Genomic DNA, 26,939 nt, shown 5'->3' with positions numbered 1-26,939 from the left:
AAAAGCTTTTTTTTTCGTTTTTTCGAGTAGTCATTTAATAAGCATGGGCAGTTCAGTCGAGCGTGTGTGTGTTGGAAAAACTAATTTATCTATTATAATCATTTGAAACAGATCAGAACCGTTATTCTATTTATGGTTCATGACACAACGAGAATTTTTTTTCGTGCAAAAAGCGAGAGAATGAGCGAAAAGTGCTGAAAAATGTTAAAAAATCCTTTTACTCTGACGTCATAGTCTGGATGGAACATGTGTTCGGATCTGCCTATCCAAGTTTCGCAATTGCGAAAAACATGAAAAACTATGTACTTGACAACTTAATAGGTCAGGCGATGTTACTGTTGGCTACTAAAAGTACATTGTACGTGTTAGGAAATGTGTTATGAGCAAAAAATTTGATGAGAAGTTGTAAAAAAAATATTTAAGCGTATTTTTTACATTTTTTTAAAGAAGCTTAAAATGAATGTTAGAAAACAAAAATAAAAAAAAAAATAAATGAAAAAAATTACATAATAAAAATTTTTTAATTTTTTTAATATAAAAAATGTTAATTTTATTTTATTTTTACTTTTTTTAATGAAGTAAAAATTTTAATTTTAATTTTCATAAAATAAAAAATTATTTACAATTTTTAAAATATTATTTTTGCTTTTAATAATTAATAAAAAAAATTAACTTAATAATTTTTTTAAATATTTTTTTCTTTAATTTTATATATATTTTTTTTTTGTTGAAAACTTTAAAATTACATAAAAATGTTAAAACATAAATTTTAATTTTTTGACTCTTTTAAGAAAATATTGCAAAAAAAAATTAATAAAAAAAAAATAAAATTAAATTAAAAAAAAATATAAAAAATTTTTTTTAAAAAATTTTTTTTTTTTTGTTATTTTTTGTTGAAATTTTTCTAATAGAGTAAAAATTTTTTTTTATAAAATAAAAATTAAAATTTTTTGAAATGTTATTTTTGCTGAAAAATAATTAAAAAATTTTAAACTTTTATTTTTAAAATAGAAAAAAAAATTAATTAAATATTCAAAATTTAATTTATTGAATTTAAAAAAATAATTTTTTTGAAATTATTTAAAATATTATTTTTTTTAAATTTCGAACAGAAAAATTTAAATTAATTTTAATTTTTTAATTATTTAATACAATAAAAAGACAGACCATTCAAAATACCATTTTTTCAGAAAATCCTTTAAAACGCATCAAAAAATAAAATTCTTATCTTTTTAAAATAAAATATGTTGTAAAAAATGTTACGAAATGAGATCAGCTTACCGTTACAAGGCTACTGCAAAAAGGATGTTGAAAGGATTTTTTTCTTTTATTTCACATGTCCCAATTTTTCGCTTTGTTACTGCCTCTTCTTTATTATCAATACTGCCATGAACGCAACAAATAATCGTAAATAATGGCACGAGGAGAAAGAAGAGATAGTAAAGTCCGACGATAAGATCGATTATTAGCCAATCAGTCAGTTCAGCAAAAGTATAATACGACAATTTATTTAAGGGCACAGCGCCGACGTCATAAAATCGTCGTCGTTGTACGTTTATCGATTGACACACATGTGTGTCGTGTATGGAGTTACGGTTAAGGAAAACTATGTTGGACAGACATTAATTGACACGAAATTAAAAAAAACGCTAGATTACCAAAAATGAAACAAAGAACCTAAAAGTGATGACATCGATTTAAAAATACTTCAGACAAAAATAAAAAAAAAGTTTTCGAATAATAATCGGAACGTAAATCAAATTAAATTCGTGATAAGTTAATTTTTACCTCGCACAAACACACGAGAAATGGAGTTTACATTGACATTAGCGGGCATTTGTTGACATTTGTTGTTCGAGTCGAATCACGTCGATGCAGGTTTCTTACTTTTTTTTTTGCGCTGGCAACTACTTTTATTGATAACTCATGATCGGATCGTGTGACGTGTGCGACTTTTAATTGTGCAGTAATTGGATATAAAAGCGACACGTGCTTCCATTGTGAACCTTTTTTATTTTTAAAATCGAATCACTTCCTGTCGAAATGTTCGATTTAAAAATAAAATTGAAAAATTTCATTTAATGAAGATTTAAGCGCATTTTTAACCACGTGACTTAAAAAAATTAAAAAAATTATTTTTTGTCTTAAAATGTATTTTTAAAATTTTGCATATTTAAAATTTTTGACCCAATGCACATTATTTTAAAATATTCATTGGGCAAAATTTTCAAAATACATCTTGGGACAACAATTTTAAATTTAATAAGTCACGTGGTTAAATTTAACCTAAAAGAACAAATTTATAGAGAAAAATTCAAAATATTCATTAGGTAGACATTTTAAAATGTGCATTGGGTCAAAAATTTTAAATGTGCCTAATGAATATTTTGAAATTTTCTTTAACAATTTGTTCTTTTAGGTTAAAATTAACCACGTGACTAATTAAAATTTAAATTGTTGTCTCAAGACATATTTTAAAATTTTTCCCAATGCACATTTAAAATTTTTGACCCAATGCACATTTTAAAATGTCTACCTAATGAATATTTTGAATTTTTCTTTATAAATTTGTTCTTTTAGGTAAAATTTAACCACGTGACTTATTAAAATTAGAATTTCAATTCGATTTATATGAAATTTTGAAAGTTTTTTGAATTTTCAATTTTTTTTAATAAAATTGAAACGGATAGACCTGAAAAATAGCAATTTTTTTTCAAAAGTCCTTAACGGTAAAATTATCGAAAATCAATTCCATAACTTTGCCTCAAATTTCGATTGCGTGAGCTCTTTTTTCTTCTCTCCCAGAAGGTCAATCAATTTCGTGTGACACTAATCGCAAGACTTTTCATGCGCTCATTTTTATTTCATACAAATAGGCAATAAAAGGTGTGGCACTGATCTCCCTCAGCAATAAAAATAGTCTACAAGTAGCAAACCGCCGCCTGTGTGACAGTAATTTGTTAAAAGTTCTTCGTCTATCTTTCTCGTGCTATGCTAATGTGCCTACTTATTTACCTATGTGAAGCAAAAAAAAAAAACAGAACTAGCATTCTCCGTTTATGGAGTTGATATTATAAATAAATAATAAAAACAGACCGGATGTTATATTGCAATCGAATCGACTCGACTTATCGATGATACTATTGCTTCACTCTTCTCTTCTTTTTCAACGTGCTTTAGAAGTTTTTTTTCTATCTAACATAATATCGCGCACAAGAACGTAAAATTATACGGAATAAAATTTAAATATCGTTTCCTTCGATAAACTAATTGATTGAGTGCACATGACGGAGAATGTTACATTTGCTTGTTACGATGTCCTCTCACGTTCGTTATTTGTGAAGAAAATGAGAATTTTAAATTTTTAGTTGAAAATTTAATAAGAAATGAATTTTCAAAAAAAAATCCTTTGAAATATTTTCATCTTAAAAAATTTAAATAAAAAAAAACTAAAATTTTAAAATAAAATAAAAATTTAAATTGAAAAAAAAATTTTTAAATAAAAAAAAAAAATTTTAAATAAAAAAAAAAAAATTTTTAAATAAAAAAAATAAAATAAATGAAAAAAAAAAAATTTTAAAAATAAAAATAATAAAAAAAATTTTAAAAAAAATTAAAAAAAAATTAAATTTTTAAATAAAAAAAATAAATTAAATTTAAAAAAATTAATTAAAAAAAATAATATAAAAAAAAAAATTTTTGAATAAAAATAATTTTTAAATTTTTTGAAAAAAATTTTAAAAAAAATTTTTTAAAAAAAAAAATTTTTCTTAAAAATTAAAATATTGGTCAATTTTCTCAAAAAATTACAATTAAAACTTATTTTTGCATAAAAAATATCAAAACCCTCAAAGGAACATTAAAGAAAACTTATCAAGAAGTATTGAATATTTCCATGACCTTCGTTTATTTGTTCTACCGTATCATCGCCCCAAACCACAAACTTTTTGTTTCAAATAGCAAGACAAATTCCTTTCTTGATTGATGTTACTTTGCAATCCTTTCAAGGATCCTCTTTCAATATCTTCTCGTCTTCGTCATCGTCGTCGCCGTGTCATGTTGCAAAACTAAAAAATTCTTGAAAAAGCTCGAATTAAATATTGAAAGCACTCGAGTGTCGTCTGTGGTTTTTCTTTGTTTTCGACACAAAAATTTTCTGCTGACTTGACTGAATTTGTGCTAAAAATCATTTATTCATGCTTACATTCAACTCGCACAAAGAAAATATTTGTTCGTTCAAGAAATCAATTAAAATCAATAATAAAGTATCAAGGGGGTGCTGTTTTAATTTCATACAAAATTTATGCAAGGTCAAGTGAATTATTTACAGATTTTCACGAAAATTTGTTATTTTGACATGATGGAAATTTTTCGTAAGCTTTTTTTGACGGCAAGTAATTTATTTTTATCCTTTAGATTTTTCTTTGGAAAAGATGAAAAATTGATTTCTTATGGAATTTAACAAATATTTATCACTTGCTGCTATAAATATTTACTTTTGAGCTATTTTTGAGAGAGAGATAACAAATTGCCATGAATTTCGACGTCGATTGCATCACGTCGTGAGAAGTTTTCGTTCTAACGATAAGTGCAAACATTGAAATGTCACAAGTTTTAAGAGACTTGCATTCAAATGCTCACGAACGAGTTTAAAATGAAATTCATGAAAATTTTTAAAGAAGGAAAATTCATCAAAATATTTTTCTTTAAGAAAAAAATTAAATTTGTCCAAAAATTTGTTAAAAAAAAAATATTTTTTTTTAATTTTTTTTTTTTTAATTTTTAAAAATTTTTAAAAAAAATTAAAAAAAAAATTTTTAAAAAAAATTAAAAAAAATTTTTTGAATGAAAATTAAATATTTTTTTTTTAAATTTTTTTTTTTAAAAAATTAAAAAAAAATTTTTTTTTAATTAAAAAAAAAAATTAAATTTTATTAAAAAAAAAAAAATTAAAAAAATTTTAAAAAAATTAAAAAAAAATATAAAAAAAAATATTTAAAAAATATTTAAAAAATATTTAAAAAAATAAAAACAAAATAAACTTCTCCGAAATAAATATTTAAGTGACAGCATCATGTTCAATTCATCACATACTTTCAGGCTACTTTCGGTAAATTTTTCTCACACGAAACCTATTCTCCATATAGCTATAAAGCACGTTAATATTCCAGTCCATTATAATTCCATTTGGATTGCGAAACGAAAAGAAAAAAGTGTCTAATGTTCTGATACTTCGTACAAATTCTCGGAAAAATACTGCGAGAAAAAAATGGAAAAACTTATGCAGGCAGTGTAATGTCAATAATAATATATAAATAACACCCATTAAAATTGCTAGAAGAAAAATGGAGCGTCTTCGCATTGCTCTCGAGAAAAGATAAAACAAAAAAAGTTGAATAATTCAATAAAGTATCTCCGAGTTCAATTGTTATGCATCACAGAGTACATTTTTTCTTTTTGAAAAAAAAAATAAAAAAAAAATTGTAGAAGTACATATCGATCCAAGACACTTCTACTTGTTTCAAGAGAGTGAGAGAAAGAGTAATACGACGAGGTGCTTTCAAAAATTTAAAATAATAATCATTGCATTTTTCACATTTTTCTTCGTTTTCTTCTTTTACTACGTTTTTCCATAAAATATTATCCTCACGAAATCCGAGTTCAGTACTGAAAAGGATAAAGGTCAACGTTTTTGCTGTATTTGCTTCAGTTTAGCTGACAGCTTGAGAGAAATTATGTTAATTGTGAAAAATCGTTTTTCGATGCAGGGATTTTTTTCGAGTTAAAGTAAAATTTCTTTTAAAATATTTTATTCAAAGCTTTAAAAAACTTACCTGCATATTTCCGTTGAATTTTAATTTTCCATATTAAAAAAATCCCTTGAGAGACACAAATTTTTCACAGCAAAATGATTTGTGATCCAAACTCACTTTAAATCATCTCAAGAGTCGAGATTTTTTTTAATTAAAATATATTTGACTGAAAACTTTTTCACTTGCCTAAAAAAAAATTTACGCTCACGGAACAATAAAAATGCAATTTCATCGACTGTCCTTGGCAATGTCAGAGATGATTTAAAATCTTTGTTCATTTTTAAGTGATTAGTTACGTTTCTCCGTATTTTCTATCAAAAAATTTAATTAATTGCAAAAAAATTGTTTCGTTTTATTTTACGAAAAATATTTCATTTGTCAGTTTACTAAAAATAGAAATAAAAAAAAAACTATATTTTCAGGAAACATTTTGACATAAATAACGTTTTTTGTTGTATAATGATTTTTTTTTGTTTTATCTCGAAAAAAAGTGTGTCTCATGAAGAGATAAAGATACAGATGAGATTTAAATAAAACTATATTTGTGCGAATCAACGACGTTGATGATTTAAAAAAAAAACTGCTGAACTGAGCAAATATGATAAGAGGAGAAACACACGAGAATTACACACTGACAAAGTAATTTATGATCAAATTGATAATAATAACAACAACAGAGCAACCAACGTTTTCTTAAATATTTGTATCTCACGTTGATGTGATAATAAAAGTTTCAGGGGCGAACATTTACAGGAAGAAATGGGCAAAAATGCTGCAAAATGAAGAGACTGAAGTACGAAGCTTGGTTTGGATTAATTGAAAAAGATTTTAAACTGAGAATCGATTCCGGACCTTTCGGGTGAAAATTTAATGAAAGGGTTCCTGTTTGAATGGTAAAAACGTTTCAAAATGAAGAGACTGAAGAAAGAAGCTTGGTTTGGATTAATTGGAAAAGATTTTAAACTGAGAATCGATTCCGGACCTTTCGGGTGAAAATTTAATGAAAGAGCTCCTGTTTAAAGAATTTCTGATATTGAAGTTAGAATTGAAGCTTTATCCTTCTTTTGTGAAGATCCAAACCTCAAAATCCTCACAAAAGAAAGATGAAGCTTCAATTAAAACATCAATATCAAAGATTCAAACCCCTTTAACGCTACGTTCCTGTCTCAGCATGAGCGACGACGACATGACAAGGACGTGAGCATTTTCGGAAGAGAATCTTTCGAACATGTGATCTTCAAAATTAAGATGCCTGTCGACCATGAAAAACTTTTTGAACATCCATTTCCTCGGAAATCCATTAAAAATCGTTCGACAGATGCACGTTGTTGCATCGATCGAGTGAAAACGCAGATACAAGAAAAAAACAAAAAATTTATTTAAACTACCTGAGACGATTAACATGTTCATCACAAATCTCCAAAACACAAACACACCCAAAACTAAAAACTGTCTAAAAAGAGTTTCGTGAGTGTCTAAAAAATTTGTTATTTTTAAACGTCTGTGTAAGTAAAGTGGTTTTTGACTCCGGAGCTAAAATGCTAATAAATGAATGAATATTTCACACACCATCGCAAAATGAATTCACAAAGCAATACACAGAACTTTGTAGTAGTAAAAAAAAACTGTGTGTGTTTGTTTTGTTTGTTCATTCGTTATTTTTTACTTGCACTTCACATAACTCGCGGTACGAACGTTATACGTGTACAACAACTCACACAAACATCAACATGTGAACTCACTTGAAAAATATAACGTTCACTGGTCTCACTTTTAACATTTTGATTTTACTTTGTGAGTGATGGTCGTGCTGTTAAGAACACTTTTTGTATAACGAAAATTTTTTCATAATTTTTTTTCTTTATAAAAGAATAGTGTTCAGCACGTCGTCTCTAATTCTACCTTTTTTTATTTAGAAGAAACGAATTAAAAGTTGTATCGAAACTATTAAAATTTACCGCGGTTTTTTTTTGTGTATTGTTAAATTATCGCGATTCGTGTCTTCAGTCGATTAACGTATTAACGACAGCGCGTTGTTTAGCATAATCGCCGCCATATAGCAGTTCGTCAAAGTGCGTCAGAAAAGTGCTTGAAAAGAAATATTTCATTTGATTAAAGTTAATTTTGCTACACTCCACGAAAAAGTGAGAGAGAGAAAAAAAAATCAAATTGGAGACACACGAAATAAGTAAATAAATAGCACTCAATTGAAAGAATTAAATATGCAAATCGAATCAAGTGTGAGAGATACAAAATAAAAAAAAAAGTGAATACAAAAAAAATTATCATGCAATTTTTGATATGAAATTAAATTCAAACCAAATATGTGAAAAAAAAAATAAAAAAAGCGTCACAAGGCTTAAAGAGATTAAAAAACGTGCCTAATTGGATTACAGGCGTTCACGTTCATAGGAGAAAAGATACTTTTTGAGCTTCGTTATCTAGTTCACAAAGTTTACTTAAGTTTAGTTTATTTATATGATAAAATTTTTTAATGTATGGTAAACTATACGACCTTTATTTCTTAATAAGAAGACAACACACCGCCTCTTATCATCATCATCATCGTCGTCGTCGTTGTCGAGTATATGCAAAATATTCACAAGTGCCCACATAAATCTTCATTTAAGAATGTAATTTGCGATGGTTGTGTGAACAAAAATGGCCCTACAAGTCAATAACAGATTAGATTTGGACCTTAAAGGTTGTCAAAAGATCTCAAGAGTTATTTTACACTTCAATACGATTTTAAGACCTCGAGGGAGAAATTTAATCCCCAAAAAAATTTTAAGAACGAAGTTTGAATACTCAAGAGCTAAATTAAGTCCTTGAAATGTAAAATTAACCCAAATGGAATTAATTTTACCTTTCAAGGGCTTTCAAAGTACCTCTTTTTTATTTAAAATCTTTTCTAAAAGACTAAAATCAATCTTTTTCAAACCATAGAGCACTGATAAGCTTTCATTACCTCTTATCATCAGCATCGTTACCTGTTATTTATTTACATAGAACAACAATTTCAGAGAGAAAGTGCAATTGGAATTTGAACTTTTTTTTTGTTTACTCGAAATGGACATTGGTTCATTCACCATTGCACCGAACGCTGATTGTCTTTATTGTTATAAATATTTTTTTTTGTGTGTTATGTTTACTACATGACACGCTTGAACGCCATTCGTTCAAACAAAAAATTTTAACAAAAAAACAGAAATTTGTTGTCATAGCGTGAGAATCAACGGAAATTTTTACAAATTTTCAAGAAATTGTGATGAAGCAAAATTATCACGAAACCAAACAAAGTATGAGACAATCGTCAAACTCATCAACACTCTTTCTTATGCGTCATAGATTTAATTATATACATTTATGCAAAGCAGTATCACACTGACTAGAATGAATAATAACTGAATAAATTCTCAAAAAAAAAAAATAATTCTCTTTAATGGGGGCATTGAGAGACTCGAAAAAAAAAGTTATTGCGTGTGACCTACCATAAAAATTAAAAAAATTAATATACTGCACCAACGTTGCACATGAATTTGAATTTAATTACTGTCTCGTAGAGCTCCGTAGGTTTCCGAACAAAGACTATTGCATTCATTTATAATCTCCGCTTTGAATCTCATTAGTAATGTCTATATGACAAACAATTTACCATCATTTGTATAATTTTTCGTTACAAAAAAATGTGTGTGCGTTGCTGAAACTCGTTCTATGTAAATAAAACGTATAATTAAGAAACTACACCTAGAAGGTGTTCTTGTGTCATAACAACAACAACAACGAAAAAAGAACGCAATTAGTTGAGAAATATAGTTCTTTAGAACAGGAAAAAAAAACGGGAAAAGAGTTCGCATGTGTCACACTGCGAAGATCATCATCATCATATATTGCTTAACAAGGCTGTTTCATAGCGTGTCAAGGTCAAATCCATTGTTTGTAGTTGCACTACTACAAGAAGAACAAACATTACAAATATTTCTTTTTTGTTCTGAACTATTTCTCGAATGAGACAAGAAAGGGAAGTCATTGTTTATTTTGCGAGAATTGCATTATGACGTAATTGGAGATATATTGAAACATGAAATTGGCAAAAGTTTGTTCTTCAAAACTTTGATCCTAAAGCTATTTATTGTCTGAAAATCATAGATTCGAGTTTTGCTTGGCTTTTTATGAACCAATCAAGAGAAAGCAAAAAGTTTGAATTAGCTATGAAGCGATTTTCAAATTTCAATCGGTTATACGGTTACGGTTCAAATTTTAAATTTTATTATTTGCTTGGTTTGGATTAATTGAAAAATGATTCTTAAAGCTCTAATCTGAAAAAGAACAAAGGTTAAATTTACTTGTAAAAAATTTTCATGAACTTACTTGTTAACGAAACCTCATAAAATAAATATAATTTCTCCTTGTTATCATTTCATTCAAGGATTTCATTTGCCTATTATTAATGAAAATTTATCCACAATGCGATTAATTACAAAGAAAATATGTCTTCTATCTAAACACAAAAAGATTCCACGTGTTTCCCCGTATTCGCATCCAAACATTGCGATTCTCCGCAAATAATTCTAAAATAAACAAAGCTTAATCTCTGGAATTTTTTCTCTTTCATATAAATAAATAAGAAACAAAGACGACAGAGTAACCTGGCAACGAATCTATACGACGACGACGAAACTTCTTTCAAAACACAAAACACATTTCAGGGAAAATTTTCAGATCATCCATTACCATAAATCACATGTGCCTTGTCTCTCTTCTTCTGTATCATTATTATTGTTATTATTTCATATTTATATCTGAATACAGCTATAAATGAGCGAACGAGTGAGTGAGATGATGATGACTTTTGTGTAGGTTCAAATTTAATTTGAATTGAAGTCATTGTTTGTTTATATACTTAGCTTATACTGCTAATATAAAGTCTCTCTTCTCGGTTTATGTAAATACAATATTTTGTCGCCATTTTAAACGTGACACATTCCTCTGATGATGTGCTTTAATCGCTTAATTCGCTTAAAAATATTGGATTCCTTCAAAAACTATTGCAAAAATGCATTTCTGATTCAGCAAACGCTGCCAGACAAGAAGTCATTTTCACACAAACACTCTGAAACTACCGTTTTATTAAAATACTGAATTTAACCTTGAAAGCTAATTGTTTCGCCTGTTTTAAGCTATTTCGTGTATTGTATCATTACGTATTATTACATGAAGTGTTCTAAGCTACGTCAATTGCTTAGCCTCTTTTGTGTTTATGCATTCTACCTCTAAATGTGATCACAATGATAAATAAATGTTATACACGATTTCAATATTTAATGATACCATCATCGTCATAGACGTCGTCGTATACCGTAAACAAAAAAAGTCTCAGGAATGACTCGACTTTACGACTCAACACACAACTCGACAACTCTCGAGCTCGACGATGAATAAAATTGAATAAACTCATATTCAAATCAAAATTGGTTTCAGAACGTGTCGAACAAGGTGCATATATATCAGCGTTTGAGTGCATGAAGTTGCTCTGTGACTCGAAAATGTTTTGATTTGAAACAGTTGAAAGCATTTTTCTTCAAATCCTCTGTTTTTTAAAGGTAAAACAGAAGATATGAAGACTACGAATTTTTGTTTCAAATCAAAACATTTTCGAGTCAATCTTCAAATCTTCTGTTTTTTAAAGGTAAAACAGAAGTTTTGAAGATCGTTAGAGTAAATTGACTCTTGAAAGGGCTTAAATCTACAATCTTTTAATTTAAGCCCTTTAAGTAGTCAATTTAGCTCTCCAGAGTAAAATCCATCTACTTTCTTACCTTTTGGCAATTCCAACATTAAATTTTGATTGTTTCAAGTTGCAGTTTTGTAATTTTATGTTGTTAAATAGTGTGACAATGCGATTTTCTGTTTGGCAAGTTGCATTAAACGAAACAACAGTTTCGCTTTGTCTGATGCACTCTAATGTAGCATGCAGCATGTTGGATGTTACCACATCAATTCAGCAATATCATGTAATTTTCAACGTAATAATATCTCTACTACAAACTCACTCACTTTGTGTAATGACTTACCAAGTAACTGCAATTTTGGTTCATTAGTTTCATCATATAGACATATGGTTTTTTTGATCTCAATTATTACAAGTCGAGTCATTGGTTCATGAAAAAATATTCATATCAACTTTTTTTTTGTATTACAAAAAAATATTGATATTAATAATAATCGCTTTCGTGGTTGCAATCCATCAAAAAGGCATGTAATTTGCACTTTCTCCTGTCAAGTTTCGCAAATGCACAGTGCTATAGGCGGAAAAACAAGAAGGCGACTCGTTTAACAAAGATTTGTAATTAACAACTTCTTGAGCAACTCGTCGTCACCCGAATGATAAACAAACAGATACGTAACCTACTTAGAATTAGAGAGAAGTTAGGGCCCAATTTTATCGTTTGTTTACATGTACAAGTTTACGGTACACTTGACATGCCCAAACCACATACAAAAAATGATCGTTAAAGCAGGTTAGACCTGTTAAGATATTCCAGTCTTCTTCGTCTTCCGATATTTTGTATTCTTCAGTTCTTTTCTTCGTCGACAATCTATTGATGATGTCATATTTTAAAATATCGTATGTTTAATTCATGAAGAAATGTAATTTTGATGGTTATTCCGTCCCTTGTATGATTTCGGTTTGCGTGGCTTTCACAATGTAGGTTGATCTTAATCAAGTGTTTATGTGGCATGAGAGAGGTGTAATTGACCGCAGTAACCAAAGAAAAAATTTGTGTCGATAAGGTTCAAATTACGACGAAGGTAGAGATGAAGACGTCTAATCGCACAGAACATCAATTTGACGTTTATTGAATACAAATTTGCTCACGTCTTTAACGATTTTTTCGATACAGTGAGCGAATAAGAAATTTTATAGACTTTTGATGGTTTAACGAAAAAATAAAAAGTTTTAAAAATTTTTAAATTAAAAAAATAATTTTTTTTATTTTTGACTTTAAAATAATTCTTAAAAAATTAACTTAAATTTTTCGATTTTTTTTTTTTTTTTTTTTTTTGAAAAAAAAGTTAAATATTTAAAAATTTGTATTTGACTTTTTTTCAAAAAAAAAAAAAAAAAAAAAAAATACGAAAAATTAATTTTAATTTTTTAAAAATATTTTAAAGTCGAAAATTCAGAAACTTTTTTTTTCATATAAAAAAAATTAATTTAAAATTTTTTCCGGAAAAATGCGTAAATTTTTAACGAATTTTTTGTTAAAATATTTTTTTAAATTAAAAAATTATTTTTTTTCTGAATTTTTGATTTAAAAATATTTTTTAAAAAAATTAAATTAAATTTTTCGTATTTTTTGAAAAAAAAAATGTTAAATATATCTTAATTGATATCTGACTTTCGTCAATATTTAACTTTTTTTTTCAAAAAAAAAAAAAATCGAAAAATTTAGGTTAATTTTTTAAAAATTATTTTAAAGTCAAAAATAAAAAAAAATATTGTTTTAATTTAAAAATGTCAAAAATTCGGAAAAAAATAATTTTTTAATTTAAATTTAAAATAAAAAAATTATTTTAACAAAATTTCATTTAGTTAAAATAAAAAAAAAAATTTAACAAAATTTCGTTAACATCCCTGTTAAAAACTTTACGCATTTTTCCGGAAGGAATTTTCGCTTAATTCCGTTTTCATCAACTTTTCTTCAAACAAAAAGTTTGACGGTATTTCAAGTCTTTTCAAGCGAAATTAATTTTTTATGACATTGAGAAGTTTATTGATATGATATTATTATTATTTAGCTTTGATGCTCTTTCAAAAAACAAAAAAAAAAAATGAAAGAAAAAAAATCTTCCATAAATTTTTAACTGCTCGGATTTTAATAGATTTGTTTTTTTTTATTTATTCGTGCGAACAATCATTCTTTATTGACTCGAAATTTATCGCCACGTAACATCATCAATTTTATTCCACACACAACAAAGTTAATCGAATTAAAGGCACACATTAATTGTTGTTATTTCTGCACTTTGTTACCAAGCAGCGACAGGAAAATCCATGAAGAGTTTCAAAAGTTGTCACACATTAAAATGAAATTATTTAAAGCAAAGTGTTGTCAGTTGCAATTTGCTTTCCTCCCTCTTGTCTCGCTCACATGTGGGCTCGTGTTTTTTTTCTTTGACAGAACTCACACAGACACAAGCATAAAATATTAACGAAGGAAAAAAACAACAACAACAAGCAGAGAATATGCAAAAAACGAGTTTTTTTTCGTACATAACGATAGCAACGCTCATTTTTTTTTATTTAAAATATTTCACCTGCTTTGAGTGTTTGTTGTTTGCCTTTTCGTTGCATGACTCGTGGAAAGTTATTGCGAGCCTTTTCAAACAAAAAAAATAACTCAACAACTAAATAACTAATAACAATAAAGAAAAAAGGTTGTTAAGAATATTTAATTATTTTTATTATGGGGCGTCCTAATTTTATACGTTGTAGAGCAAAAAAAAGCAAATTCCTTGCATATTTCACTGTTTTCATGTTTCGATGCCTTTTAAAACTGGCTAATGTCAAAACACCACAAAACTCCTCGGAGGATACACTAATGACGATGTTGATGCGAAGAAACGAGCAAAAAACGAGGCATTTTCATATCTCATTAATTTTCTCATATTTCTCTCTTGATTCGAATTTTATTATAACGACACTTCATTAAGAGCAACGAGTCTACAGGCCATGACGGAAAATCATATTTGAAATGAAAAAAAAAATGTTCGTCGTTAGACAGAACATTTTTTTTTTCATAAAAAATAAAAATAAAAACAGATACTATAAATATGTGACCCAAATTTGATGCCATCCAAAAAAAAAAAATTTTTGTATATTTATGGAACGAGCGAAAAAGGAAGTTTGTTCAATAATAAACAGCGACACAATGTCGTACAGGATTTTTGATGGCACAATCAGGGAGATACTTGACATAATTTTATTGTTTCGCTATAAACTAAACAACGCAGCGGCATTACTACTCCTCCTGCTGTTTTTTGTTCACTCGTCGAATGAATGAACATCCGCTGCACGTTTTTTGGTCACTCACTGCATTTTTTGTCGAATGCATGCCACGAATACGTAATGCGTCTAATGTGCATGACCTTCAGGTGAAACACAAAATGATGCGTGTTCGTTCTTTTCATTTCTAAGCAACATCAAATATTTTGTTTGAACAAAGTGAAATTCGTTAAATTCATTCACGTTATTTGAACAAAAGTGATTCATGTTTTTTTTTCTTGTTGTTTAAATATTTCCTTCATACAAGGAGGTAATATAATAATTTTGTGTTTTATGAATTTATGTCAGTGACAATAAATTACAATGTACAGTTTAGGTCTCAGGTTTTGTGGAGAGGGAACCTCTGACATTTTCAGGTGTGTGTGTTTATTGTGAAAATTTTCGGTTTTGTAAGAGAAAATTTTCGTGAAGAGATTTTTTTGCTTGGTTTGGATTAATTGAAATAGATTTTGAGGCTTTATTAAAGCTTCTTTTGATTTTTTCTTCTTTTAAGACAGGTTTAGAAGATTTTTTTTAAAGTACTGAAATAAAAAAAAATTACTACCTTTAAGTAGATAATTTTAAAAGAATTTAAAAATTTGCTTTTTAACGAAAACAGAAGTCTCTTATTGAAAACTCTTACTTTTGAAAATTTTTATTCTAATTTTCTTTAAATTGTTTTTTATTTGTCTCTTAAAAATTTAAAAAAAAATATTAAAAATTTAAAAATTTTAAAAAATTATTACCGTAAAGTAGATAATTCTAAAAAAATTTAAAAATTAGTTCTTTTAACGAAAATAGAAGTTAAAAATCAATGTTTTAACATTTTTCAAATTCTATTTTTTAATTTTTTTTTAATAAATTCTTATTTTATTTTAAAATTATCGTTTTATAATAAAAAAATCTTAAAAATAAAAAAAGTCTTAAAAAAATTTAAAAAAAATTAAAAAATTGAAAAAATTAAAAAAAAAATTTAAATTTAAAAAATTAAATAATTAAAATTCAACTGAAAACTATTTGAAAAACAAATAAAAAGAATTTTTAAACAATTTTCAGTTAAATTTTAATTTTTTAATTTTTTTTTAAATTTAATTCTAAATTTTTTTAATTTTTTTTATTATAAAATTATCATTTTAGTGTCTTAATAAATTTAAAAAAAATTTGAAAAATAAATAAAAAATTAAATAATTAAAATTTAACTGAAATAATATTTAAAAAAATAAATAAAAAAAAATTTTTTTTAATAATTTTCAGTCAAATTTTAATTATTTAATTTTTTATTTATTTTTCAATTTTTTAAGACAATGAAATGATAATTCATCATATTTTTGTTTTATTTGAATTTTAAAAAATTTTTTCTCTTAACATTATTTACTTTACGGTAATTTTTGTTCAAATTTTATTAAAAATCTTACCTGAAATGGTCCAAAAAAATTTTTAAATTAAAAAATTTTCGCGAAACTTAATTTCTCACAAAAAGTTATTGCATTAACACATTTCATAAAATAATGCCAACTACTTTGTACACACATTCAGTGCATGGAAAAAGTCGAATGGAATGTAGGAAACAGCATTTTTAATGTGATTTACGCTATATGTCGCATACTTTATTTCCATTGTTCGTTCGCTCTACTACCGAATGCTTGTAATTTTATGGATTTTTTCATTAACGTTTTTTTTTTCTCTTCAATATGCAACGAACACTTGAATATTGCATTGTCATATCGGAGCAAACGTCGTGATGAGGAACATATAATTTCATTTCCTGGAATCTCCATTGTCTATTTTTCGATGAAAATCGCTTGTAACACGCCAAAAGTAACTTACTGCCCGAGATTTTGATCAATTTTTAATAGAGGCGTTAAATATTTAATTCAACGTCGATTTTTGTTTATTTTCGCGTCTTTTTGTAACGTAAAAATATAAAATCGATAACCTTCAGTCGCTTTCGGAACACTTTTTATGAGTTTCATGGCCTTGTCCAAGCGCCCTTTTACTCTTTTTTCTTCTTGTTCTTTATGAGTTGAGTTAATAATTTTGTGACGATTAACGCTGTTTATGAATAAATTTCTATGCGAGTCACGGAATTTCCCCTTTTTACGAAACATGAACATAAACAAAGAATTTAGAAGTTGTTCGAAAAATGTTTCATCGTCACATTGTCCGAAACGCGATTCTATTTATAAAATGGTTTTATTCCATTTATTAAGTTGTAGCGTAGTTGTAATTGTTTACAACATGTTAACTGTTGACGCAAAAACAAATCCGTGATCAATAAATAACTCCGAGGCACATCCACAAAACTGAAATGAAAAAAAAAAACTAAAATTAACTCACATCGAACGTTTTAATCAGTTTATTTTCGCTTTCGGGAGCGATATAAAATGTGTTTATTTTTTTGTGATGCGTTCGCTTTATTGTCTATCATCAAGGCCAGATGCGATAAAAAGAAAATAAATAGATAAAGAATTCCCTCAAGAATTCGTGTGCGAAACGACGAAAATTTTTCGTCGACCATCTCTCATTTTCTGATGAATAAATTATTTATACGCAACCTTGTAACAATGTATGACAAAATAAATAAATAAAATATTGAGGCATAAAAGATGAATTTTGACAGTTAATTAAATGTCGAATTTTTGATGGATTTTCATTTTTTTTTTTTTTTGTAATTTTGGATTTTTAAAAGTTCTTTGAAAATTTATAAAATTAAAAATTTAAACAAAAAAATTTAAGTTTTTTTTTGCTTTTAATTTTATTTTTAAAGAACTAAAATTTCTTTGAAAATTTCTAAAATTAAATTTTTTAAAAAAAATGAAATAAATAATTATTTAAAATTTTTTAAATTTGCAAAAAAAAAATTAATTAATTTTTTTCTATTTTTTTTTAAAAAACGAAAATTTAAGCAAAAAAATAATCAAATTTACTTTTTTATAAAAAATTAAATTTCGAAGAATTCTAAAATTAAAATTTAAGTAAAAAAAAAAATCAAACTTATTTATTTTTTATTTATTTTAAAAAATAAAAATTTATTTTTTTTAAAAAAAATTTTTCGAAAATTAAAATTATTTTGAAAATCTAAAATTTGAAATTTTATATAAAAAAAAAAATTTTAAATTATTTTATATTACAAAAGGTTCTAAAGTCAAAATTTAAAAAAAAATATTTTTTTTTAAAAATTTTATTATTATTATTTATTTATTTTATTTTATTTTTTTGAAGAACTTAAATTACTTTTAAAATTGAAAAATTTATATTTAAACGAAAAAAAAAATCAAATTAATAAAAAAAAAAAGAAAATTTTTTTAAGAATTAATTTTTTTTTTCTAAATTTAAAATAATGAAAAATTTCATAAAATTAAATTGAAACTGTCAAAATTCAAAAAAAAAATTTTTGTACTTACCGTTAATATTTTAATGAGCTTTAACTTTGAGCAACGCAATGACGATGATGATGGGTAACAAGCCGGTCAAATATTGCCCACGCAACAGAATTTATATTGACAAGTTTTATTTTTTTTTTCGAAACAAGTCGAGTGGGAGTTCGCATTATTCACATTTGCAAACCGAAAAAAAATTCTCACAGAAGTTCGAACGATTTTTTCACATATTTGGTTTATTTTTAATTGAATGTCACGTCAATCGACATAATTGTTAACATGACCGCTCTTGTATTTAGGTTTAGCTGTGATCTGAAAAAGAACAAAAAAAAATAAAATAAATTGTAACAGAGATTTGAGAGAGACAATTAGTGATAAAATAGCATTTAAAGAGTTGTCAAGTGGTTTTTTTTTCGAGTGTGTGCATTATGGAAAATGCTCGTGGATAATCGGCATCAGATAAACGATAAAACCAGAGACAACAACGCAGCAATAAAAACCTCCGTGTCTCCGTGCAAGTGAGAATGTTCGAGGTAGCAACACTGAGTGGCAACAGAATTGAATCAGCCTGCGCTCTAAAAGCAAAAACAAAGACAATTATGGGACAAATAATTGGCTCAAGTGCTGCAACTGGAAAACCCGAAAATAACAAAACAAAATTATACAAGCGACAGCTTTCCGTCGGTCCGATGCAACGTAAGGCGTCGTCGCGCCATCATGCGGCGGAATCTGCGCGCGAAAGTATTTTGCGCGCCAAAAACGAGACAAACAAAGCGCTCAATAATGGGCAGATCAAACCGTTGCCCGATCGTCCCGTGACAATAAACGCATTTAATCTCGTCGCCAACAACAGCAGTAGTGATAAGGAAAGTCTCATTAACGGTGATAGTAAGAATGTAAGCAAGAACAAAATTAGCAGTAAGGAGTTTTACAAATCGGGCGAAGGTTACCACAAAACTGACGTTTGTTACTACAAAACGCTCGACGGCGGTTATCACAAGTTACCCCACGATTCGTATCACAAAATGACCGTTAACTGCTACGTCAAGATCCAAGATGGCAGTTTTCGGAAATTTGACGAGATCAATAACTCGATAGCGGGCAGTTCAGACGATACGGTGCAATTACGCGTCAAAAGTCATGTAAAAAGATTTTTGAATCGCTCCAAATCTCATACGCCCGCGACGATAAAGGAGATGCAACGTGCCCAGAAAGATGGCGCTGCAGCTCACGAAGCTTCGTTAATTGAAAATAACGCAAGTTTCGCCGGCACAACGACATCAAATCATCAAACGACGCAGCAGCAGCAGCAACAACAACCGCAAAATCGACGCGTCATGGTGACCATGATCGAAGGAGGAATGCCCGTTGTCGCAACAAGCAAAGCAAATAGTGCCAATAAATCCGTAAAATCCAACAAAAATCGCAGTAGTACAAATAATAAGGTAAACACTTTTGTCACTTTTTAAAATTTTTTGACGTTCGAAAGTATTTCCGAGAATCTCAAGACACTCAAAAAAAAAATCCAAAAATAAATTTCGTTCATGAACGAGATGAATCACGAACGAAACAAGTTTTATCGCGAAAAAAAAACAGGTTTTGTCCCAAAATAAAATTTATGAATATTCAATTAATTCAACCGGCTTTTCCGTCAATATTAACATCTCGAGGACTGCAACGATCAAATGTTAATAGGTCGTGTGAGACTGTAATGAGTTGACCACGTTTACGGTTAGACAGCTGATTTAATTACAAGCCTCGTATACAAAAAGGATTTGCAATTATAAAATCAACAAAAGTTTTTCATGCTCATTCAAGTGCAAAAAAAAAATGCTGAGAGTGAGAATGGCAATTAAAGTGAACATGAACCAAGGGAGAGATAGATTATTTATGCAAACAGAAAAGTTTTCTCGGATAATGATTACAAAGAGAGAAAAAAAATACAGAAAAAGGACAAATACCCAAGACACTCTGAAGAGAAGAAGATCATAATTCTTATCTCCCACAATTCATTCACTTTTCGTATTGTGGGTATCGTTATTTATAAATAAATAAATAACAACACTCAGGAATACGAAAAGGGATGAATTTTAGTTTTTGAAGTAGTAATTTTCGTAAAATTTAAAAAAAAATATTTTATTTAATTTTAATTTAATTTTGAATTAATTTTTATTTAATTTTGAATAAATTTTTATTTAATTTTAAATTAATTTTTATTTAATTTTAAATTAATTTTTATTTAATTTTAAATTAATTTTGGATAAATTTTAATTTAATTTTGAATTAATTTTTATTTAATTTTGAATAAATTTTTATTTAATTTTGAATTAATTTTTATTTAATTTTAAATTAATTTTTATTTCATTTTTAATTATTTTTAAAATTTAATTTTGAATTAATTTTTATTTAATTTTAATTTTTATTTAATTTTTATTTAATTTTAATTCCTTTTAAAAATTCCTTGGATTCAATTTGGAGACTTTCAAGATTTTGACATAAAAACAATTTGGAAAGACGAATTGAACTCATCAAATGTACAAAATTTGTCAATTGTGATGGATTGTACTGTCACATTGAAAGGATTCGATCAACCAAGGGATATATGGACGAAATTTAACAGATTCAGAACAAATTGTGGCCGATCTAATTTTCTCCTCAATAAATGGCAAATTACACCTTCGCCGCTATGTATGCAACATATAGTCGAAAAATGCCCAAATCGTAGTTTTTCAGGAGGATTTTCAACACTCAATGGTTAAAAACTTTAGACTTACCAATATAAATTTTGAAAATCCATAAATTTATTGAGAAAAAAAAAGCCATATCATACGATAAATAAAACTCCTTTCGAACCGCTGAGCAATAATCATCTAACAAGACCACAACTACTCGTTTTTCATCATTTGCCAGGCAATTAAACTGAAGACAACCATTAATTTCTAAAGTATTTAGATTATTTGCACGAGTCAATTAACAATTGGAAAGTAAATTCAAAAGTGCACGTGTAAATGACAGGCGTGTGGAGACGCCTTGCTGTTTTTTTTCCTGAATACTTGATGTTTTCGTGATACCCTGAACTTAAGTGGATTATTAATTACTTTCCCCCAATACAAATAAAAGCAAATAGAGAAAAACATTTCCACGTGACATTGAAGCAGATGGTCAATATTCGCGACAAGAACGCTTTTGCAAACAAAGTAAGGTTAACGACTTTTGAAATGCGACAAAAACACGTGTTGCCATGATTTTTTTTTTTTTTGCAAAGAAACACAAACGATGATTTATTTTGAGGTCTGGCAATAAATATTACAATACAAATTTGTAAAGGAAATTGTCTACTGTGTGTAGGTTTGATTTGCCAAAAAGAATCTGGATCAAAAAAACAAATTCATTATCAAAGTTTTTTTTTAAAGCAACGAAGAAGTTCAACAGAGAAGCACTAAATTTACACTAATAGAAGTTTTATTATTTCAAGTCCAGATGATCATTTAATGAATTTTGCAATTGAATTACATTAACCTAGTTGATAGATGCGATGGTCTGTGTTTCGTGAACGTTGAACAAATTTATGCGGCATATCGATCCTGATTTTTGTTCAAGAGTTTTGACGTTAAATTGCGCAAGTTGTGATTTTTTTTGAAGAACTACAAATTAAAATTTTTCAGAAAAGGAAATTAAAATTTGTAAATTTGAGAAAATGTGATAAAAATTTATAAATTTTTAAAATCGACTGTTGAAAATTTTTTTATATTAAAAAATTGAATTTAACGAATTTCAAAATTTCAAAAGTTTGAACTCAAGAAGTTGCGGGAAAATTAAAAAAAACCAAATGAAAATTATTTTTTAATAAATTTAATTTTTTCATAAAACTTTTTATAAAAATTTTAAAATATTTAAAAAAAAATAAATTTTTATTTTAAATTAAAAAAAAAAAAATAATTATTATTAATTCTTAATATTTATTTTAAAAAAATTAATTATTAAAAATTTAATTTAATTAAAAAAATAATAATTTTATTTAAATTCTATTTTTAAATAATAAGAATTACCTAATAAGTAATGATTTATTTTTTTTAATTCGAAATTAAATTATTTTTTTTAATTTTATTTAATTTGAATCAAATTAATTTTATTTAATTTTAATTAATTATAATTTATTTATATTTTTTAATTTATTTAATTTTTTAAATAAAAAATTAATATTTTTTTATTTTAAATATAAAATATTAATTTTACATTTTTGTAAAATATGTTTATTTATTTTAAATTTTGATAAACTTAAGAATTATTTAAAATTTAGAACAAAAAAATTAAATATTTTTTAATGAAAATTATCGAAACTCGTACTTGAAAAAAATCTTTTATTTTATTTTTTTATTTTTTCCGCAACTTCTAAAATTGAAATTTGTTTAAATCGAATTTGAAATTTTTATTTTAAAAATTTATTTGATAATTTTTGAGCTTAAAATTGACAAAAAGTTACAGAAATTTTATTTTTTTAGCTTGAAAATTGAAAAATATGAAAAAATTTGATTTTTAAGCTTAAAACTCACAAAAAAAATTTTCAATTCAAGACACTTTCAAATCATCAAAAATCAAACAAAACTCAAAATCCGATAAATTAAAGTTATGCAGTTCCTCCTCATCACTCGAAACTCGTTGAAATTGACATCTCTTGAGAGAGACGAACATTTTGTTATCATTTACAACGTACTTGAAACTGTCAAAGCTGATTGAACATTTTTTTTTGTACGGCACTGCAGCCCGTATCTTTTCCGATTAAGTCTCGACTCTCCAACGAGTTTATATCTTTTTACACTCGCATTCATTGTTATTTATGTATGTTTTTTAAGCATTTCAGTGTGTGAGCGTCAAAAAGGTGTTCACAGCAAGGAGAAAAATGAACCGAACATTGCCGTGCGTTTTTATCGAGCGAACCAATCAATCAATTTATTTACGTAAATTTTCTTTTTTAAGCGTGTTCGAGGTTTAGAATTGATTTGGCGTAAATAGTCGAAGTCGTCGCTCGTAGGCGAGTTTGTAGTATTTTTTTTTTGTCATGCATTGATTAGTGTTACTTCGGTTTTGAACGCGACGACTTCGCTTTAAAATTTAAACTTGGCTGTGAAAAATTCGCTTTTTGCATTGTGAATGCATGGAAACCGAAAAAGAAGAGCCTAAAACGTAAAAATTACAAAAAAAAGCTCGTTCGTCGCTGATAAGGAATTGAAAAAAGAGCTTTTGTAGATTACTGTTCATATCACGTTCATTTTTTTTATTATTATTTGTGTTGTAAGACTGTATTTGTCCCATTTTATTGTTAGTTGTGTTCAAATAAAGATCGTGCTTTTGTGTTCGACGACATCGGAGCTGGAGAACAAGTACATCAATCAACTTCAACATCAAAAAGTAACAAAAAATGATATAGCTTGGCGATGGGAATCCTTTCAAATGACCTTTTTTAACTTTTTTACTTTCAAAATTGCAGTGAAGAAGCTGAAAAAATAAAAAAATTCAAAAATTTTGATGAAAAAATAAGGAAATTGGACAATTTTAACGCAATTTGAGGAGAAAATCAGAAAAAAATTGAAATTTTTCAAGGAAAAAAGTTAAAAACATCGAAAAAGTGACCAATGAGAGAGAAACCAACACAAACAAGTGACACGATAATCAAAAGATAGCAATTTTATGAATCAAAATTAAATTTTGTGTAAACTTTGTTATCAGTTTCGTCAAGTCCCGCAGTCAAAGAGGTACGTTATGAGTCGTGCTGAGTTTCAACGTGACCAAATAACACGTAAGAGTGTATTTGTGCGAAATAAGCGAGCGGCTCCATCGCCTCCGACATCATCCTTCAGCGATAAAGACGAAATCGATGCCCCTATTAGCCTGAAAACGATGGGAATCGCGACCAAAGTCGAAGAAGAGAACAAAATTAATTTGTCAAAGACGCATTTTGCACGAAAAGTACCTGAAATTAAATTACAAATCCAAGAACAGCATGACATACCGCGACCAACGACGTTATCTGTGCAAAAAGTGACTTTGCCCGACACCGATGACACATCAATGACAATGCTGCAGCAGCTGGAGCGACATATCAACCGGATGGAATTCGATACGCGTGTTCCGACGCACACGCAAAGTGAGCTTCCGTCACCCATGACACCTGATCCCGCGTTAGCGATGCGAAAACCGCTTCATTACACGGGTTTGTCGAGTCTCGTGAACACGGGAATCAGCAATATCGCCACGGAAGGAGGAATTGGCTACTTGGAGATCCAAAATAACCCGGATGAGGATGATAGAAGCTTTAATCGCAACACCGATACGCGACAAAGCATCGGCGGAACGAGTGGCGAACGCAGAAAAATACCTTCAACTGTCAAGCAATGTCGACCGGTACAACGCACCGCCTCAGATACGAACCAAATGAAAGCCGTATCAATGACAAAACGAGAAACGGTGACAGATGGTAAGAAAATCGGGCCATTACCGCCAACGAGAACGAATTCGTCTCTCACGCCGAACGTTTCCCGCAAACCGCCGATCCGAGATGACAAAGAGCGCCCCACAAATGTGCGAAAATTCGTCGATGAGTACCGAAAAAATCATCCAAAGGTAAAAAAAAAAACTAAAAAAAACTTGTCTTGATAAGCGTGAAGAAGAAAAACAATGACTCATCAGAACGTTCTACTTATCAAAAGTCTTTCAAAGTGTGTGTGAAACATCAAAACGAAACGGGCAATAAATCGCAATCAAATTCAAGTATTTTTTGCATATATGTGCAAAAATGCTCATATTTTTTAATTAATTAAATGGCTATACAAATATTTGCTCATTGCGCGGCGTCGTAGCGTATGGTTGTTAGAAACAAGTCATTTTATTGTACAGGCAGTTATTTAGACAATTCAATGTGTGCGAGGCATGTTTATGTCTTGATACTTGGATATTAAATGTATGAGCTGTTAAATATCTCTCCGGTCTTAGTAACAAGCGCGAAAATAAAAAAAAATACGAGCGAATTTGTTCAATTAAAAAAAATATTCTCGAGTTGTAAACATTTTTGTTTAGAGAATATGGAGAAAATTAATTTTTTTTTTTTTGTGTTCTGAATGAAAAAAATTACTTTAGCGCATTTTTAAAATTTTAAATTTTTTTTTTTAATTTTTTTTAAATTTATTTTCATAAATTTTTCAAGAATTTTTATTTTATTTATTTATTAAAATTTTTTTAAATATTTTTTTTTATTTTCTTTAAATATATTTAAATTAATATAAAATTAAAATTTCAAATATTTTATATTAAAAAAAAAATTCTTTCATTTTTTTATATTTTTTTTATTTTAATGCAATTTTCTTATTTTTATTTTTTTGACTTATTTTTTTTAAATTTTGAGAACAAAAATGAATTTAAAATTTTTAAAACTTTGAAATTCATTTATTCAAAAGAAAATATTATTTTTTAAGATGAACTTTTTCATGAATTCAAAAAAATGTGAAAAATATTTAAAATTAACTTTGTGCAAAACATTTAAATTTTAATTTTTTTCCAAATTTTATAAAAAAATTTGTATTTAAATTTCTAAATAATTAAAATTTTAATTAATTTTTTTTTAAAATTTGGCAATTTTTTATTTAAAAAAAAAAATTTTTTTTAAATATTTTTTTAAAATTTTTAGAATTTTTTTTTTTAAATTTTTAAAATTCATACCTTACCATTTATTTTGAAAAAAATATTTTTTTTTTAAATTCTTTCAATTTTTTTAAAAAGTTTTTCAAAAAAAAAAAAATAAATTTCTTTAAAATTATATTTTAATTAAAAATTAAATATTTTACAAAAATTTAATTTTAAATATTTTTCATTTTTTTTTAAATATTTTGGTTGCACTCTTTCAAAAAAAAGTAAAAAATATTTAAATTAAATTTTTGTAAAATATTTAATTTTTAATTAAAATATAATTTTTAAAAAAAATTATTATTTATTATTATTAAAAAATTTAAATATTTTTTATTATTTTTTTTTTTAAAAATATTATTTAAAAAAAAAATTTTAAAATTTAAATTTTTCAATAAATTTTAAAAATATTAAAAAAAAATATCAATTCTGAATAATTTTGTTATCTTCTAAATTTTTTTTTACGAATTACATTTTCAGTTCAATACCGCACTTTTTTCCGAGAAATGCGATAAGAGAAGCAGCAAAAAATTAATCAGCTGATTGATTTTTATTGATATTTGTATTTATTGCTGCTCACAATATGTTTATGTTTTGTAAACATTTGTTTTTTCTCTTCTGTTATTTTTTTCAATTTTTTTTAAACGAAATTTGATTTTGTTTGTCAGACAAGCCCATTTATTTATTTATTATTTTTTTGAGGAAATTTACCGTCTATCACTCTGAACAACAAAAATATGCAATTTCAAGATTAATTTTTTTATTTAGACCGCACAACTTTTGAAATTCTGTTACTTTTGTTTGGTTCAGTAAGCAACAAATGCAAAAAAATAACAATAAATTGTTATAAAAAGAAGTAAATAACAAAAAAAAAGTATTTAGGTTGCAATAATTTGCATCGATTGTATTACAAAACTTGCAAGAACCGAAAAAACGGTAGACGTTTCGTGTCTGTTTGCCATAAAATTGCATCATTTTCGACGCAAAGCCGTACCATGTCCCCTTTTACGGTTTTTAGGC

General features: G+C 26.9%; 1 protein-coding gene across 18 annotated transcripts in view; it reads left to right on the top strand.

Annotated features, from left to right (window-relative positions):
• Window positions 1–26,939, top strand: part of LOC134835896 (serine/threonine-protein kinase MARK2) — a 50,731-nt gene that overhangs the window by 7,090 nt on the left and 16,702 nt on the right. For 12 of the 18 annotated variants that reach the window (XM_063851042.1, XM_063851024.1, XM_063850936.1 and 9 more), the window contains exons 1-2: window positions 7,623–8,079; window positions 18,542–19,687. The exons of 2 other annotated variants lie outside the window; for them this stretch is intronic. In XM_063851042.1, coding sequence (XP_063707112.1) covers window positions 18,767–19,687 — 921 coding nt within the window. In that variant the 5' untranslated portion in view covers window positions 7,623–8,079; window positions 18,542–18,766. Of the gene's footprint in view, window positions 1–7,622; window positions 8,080–18,541; window positions 19,688–23,604; window positions 24,864–26,939 lie in introns of those variants that run through there. 4 more of the 18 variants (XM_063850919.1, XM_063850910.1, XM_063850970.1 and 1 more) reach the window with 4 other exon arrangements.

This window comes from Culicoides brevitarsis, chromosome 1 (assembly GCF_036172545.1).
Source record: "Culicoides brevitarsis isolate CSIRO-B50_1 chromosome 1, AGI_CSIRO_Cbre_v1, whole genome shotgun sequence".
In the NCBI taxonomy this organism is placed as follows: domain Eukaryota; kingdom Metazoa; phylum Arthropoda; class Insecta; order Diptera; family Ceratopogonidae; genus Culicoides; species Culicoides brevitarsis.
The sequence above is the reverse complement of the archived record's forward strand: the minus strand, read 5'-3'. Positions and strand labels throughout refer to the sequence as shown.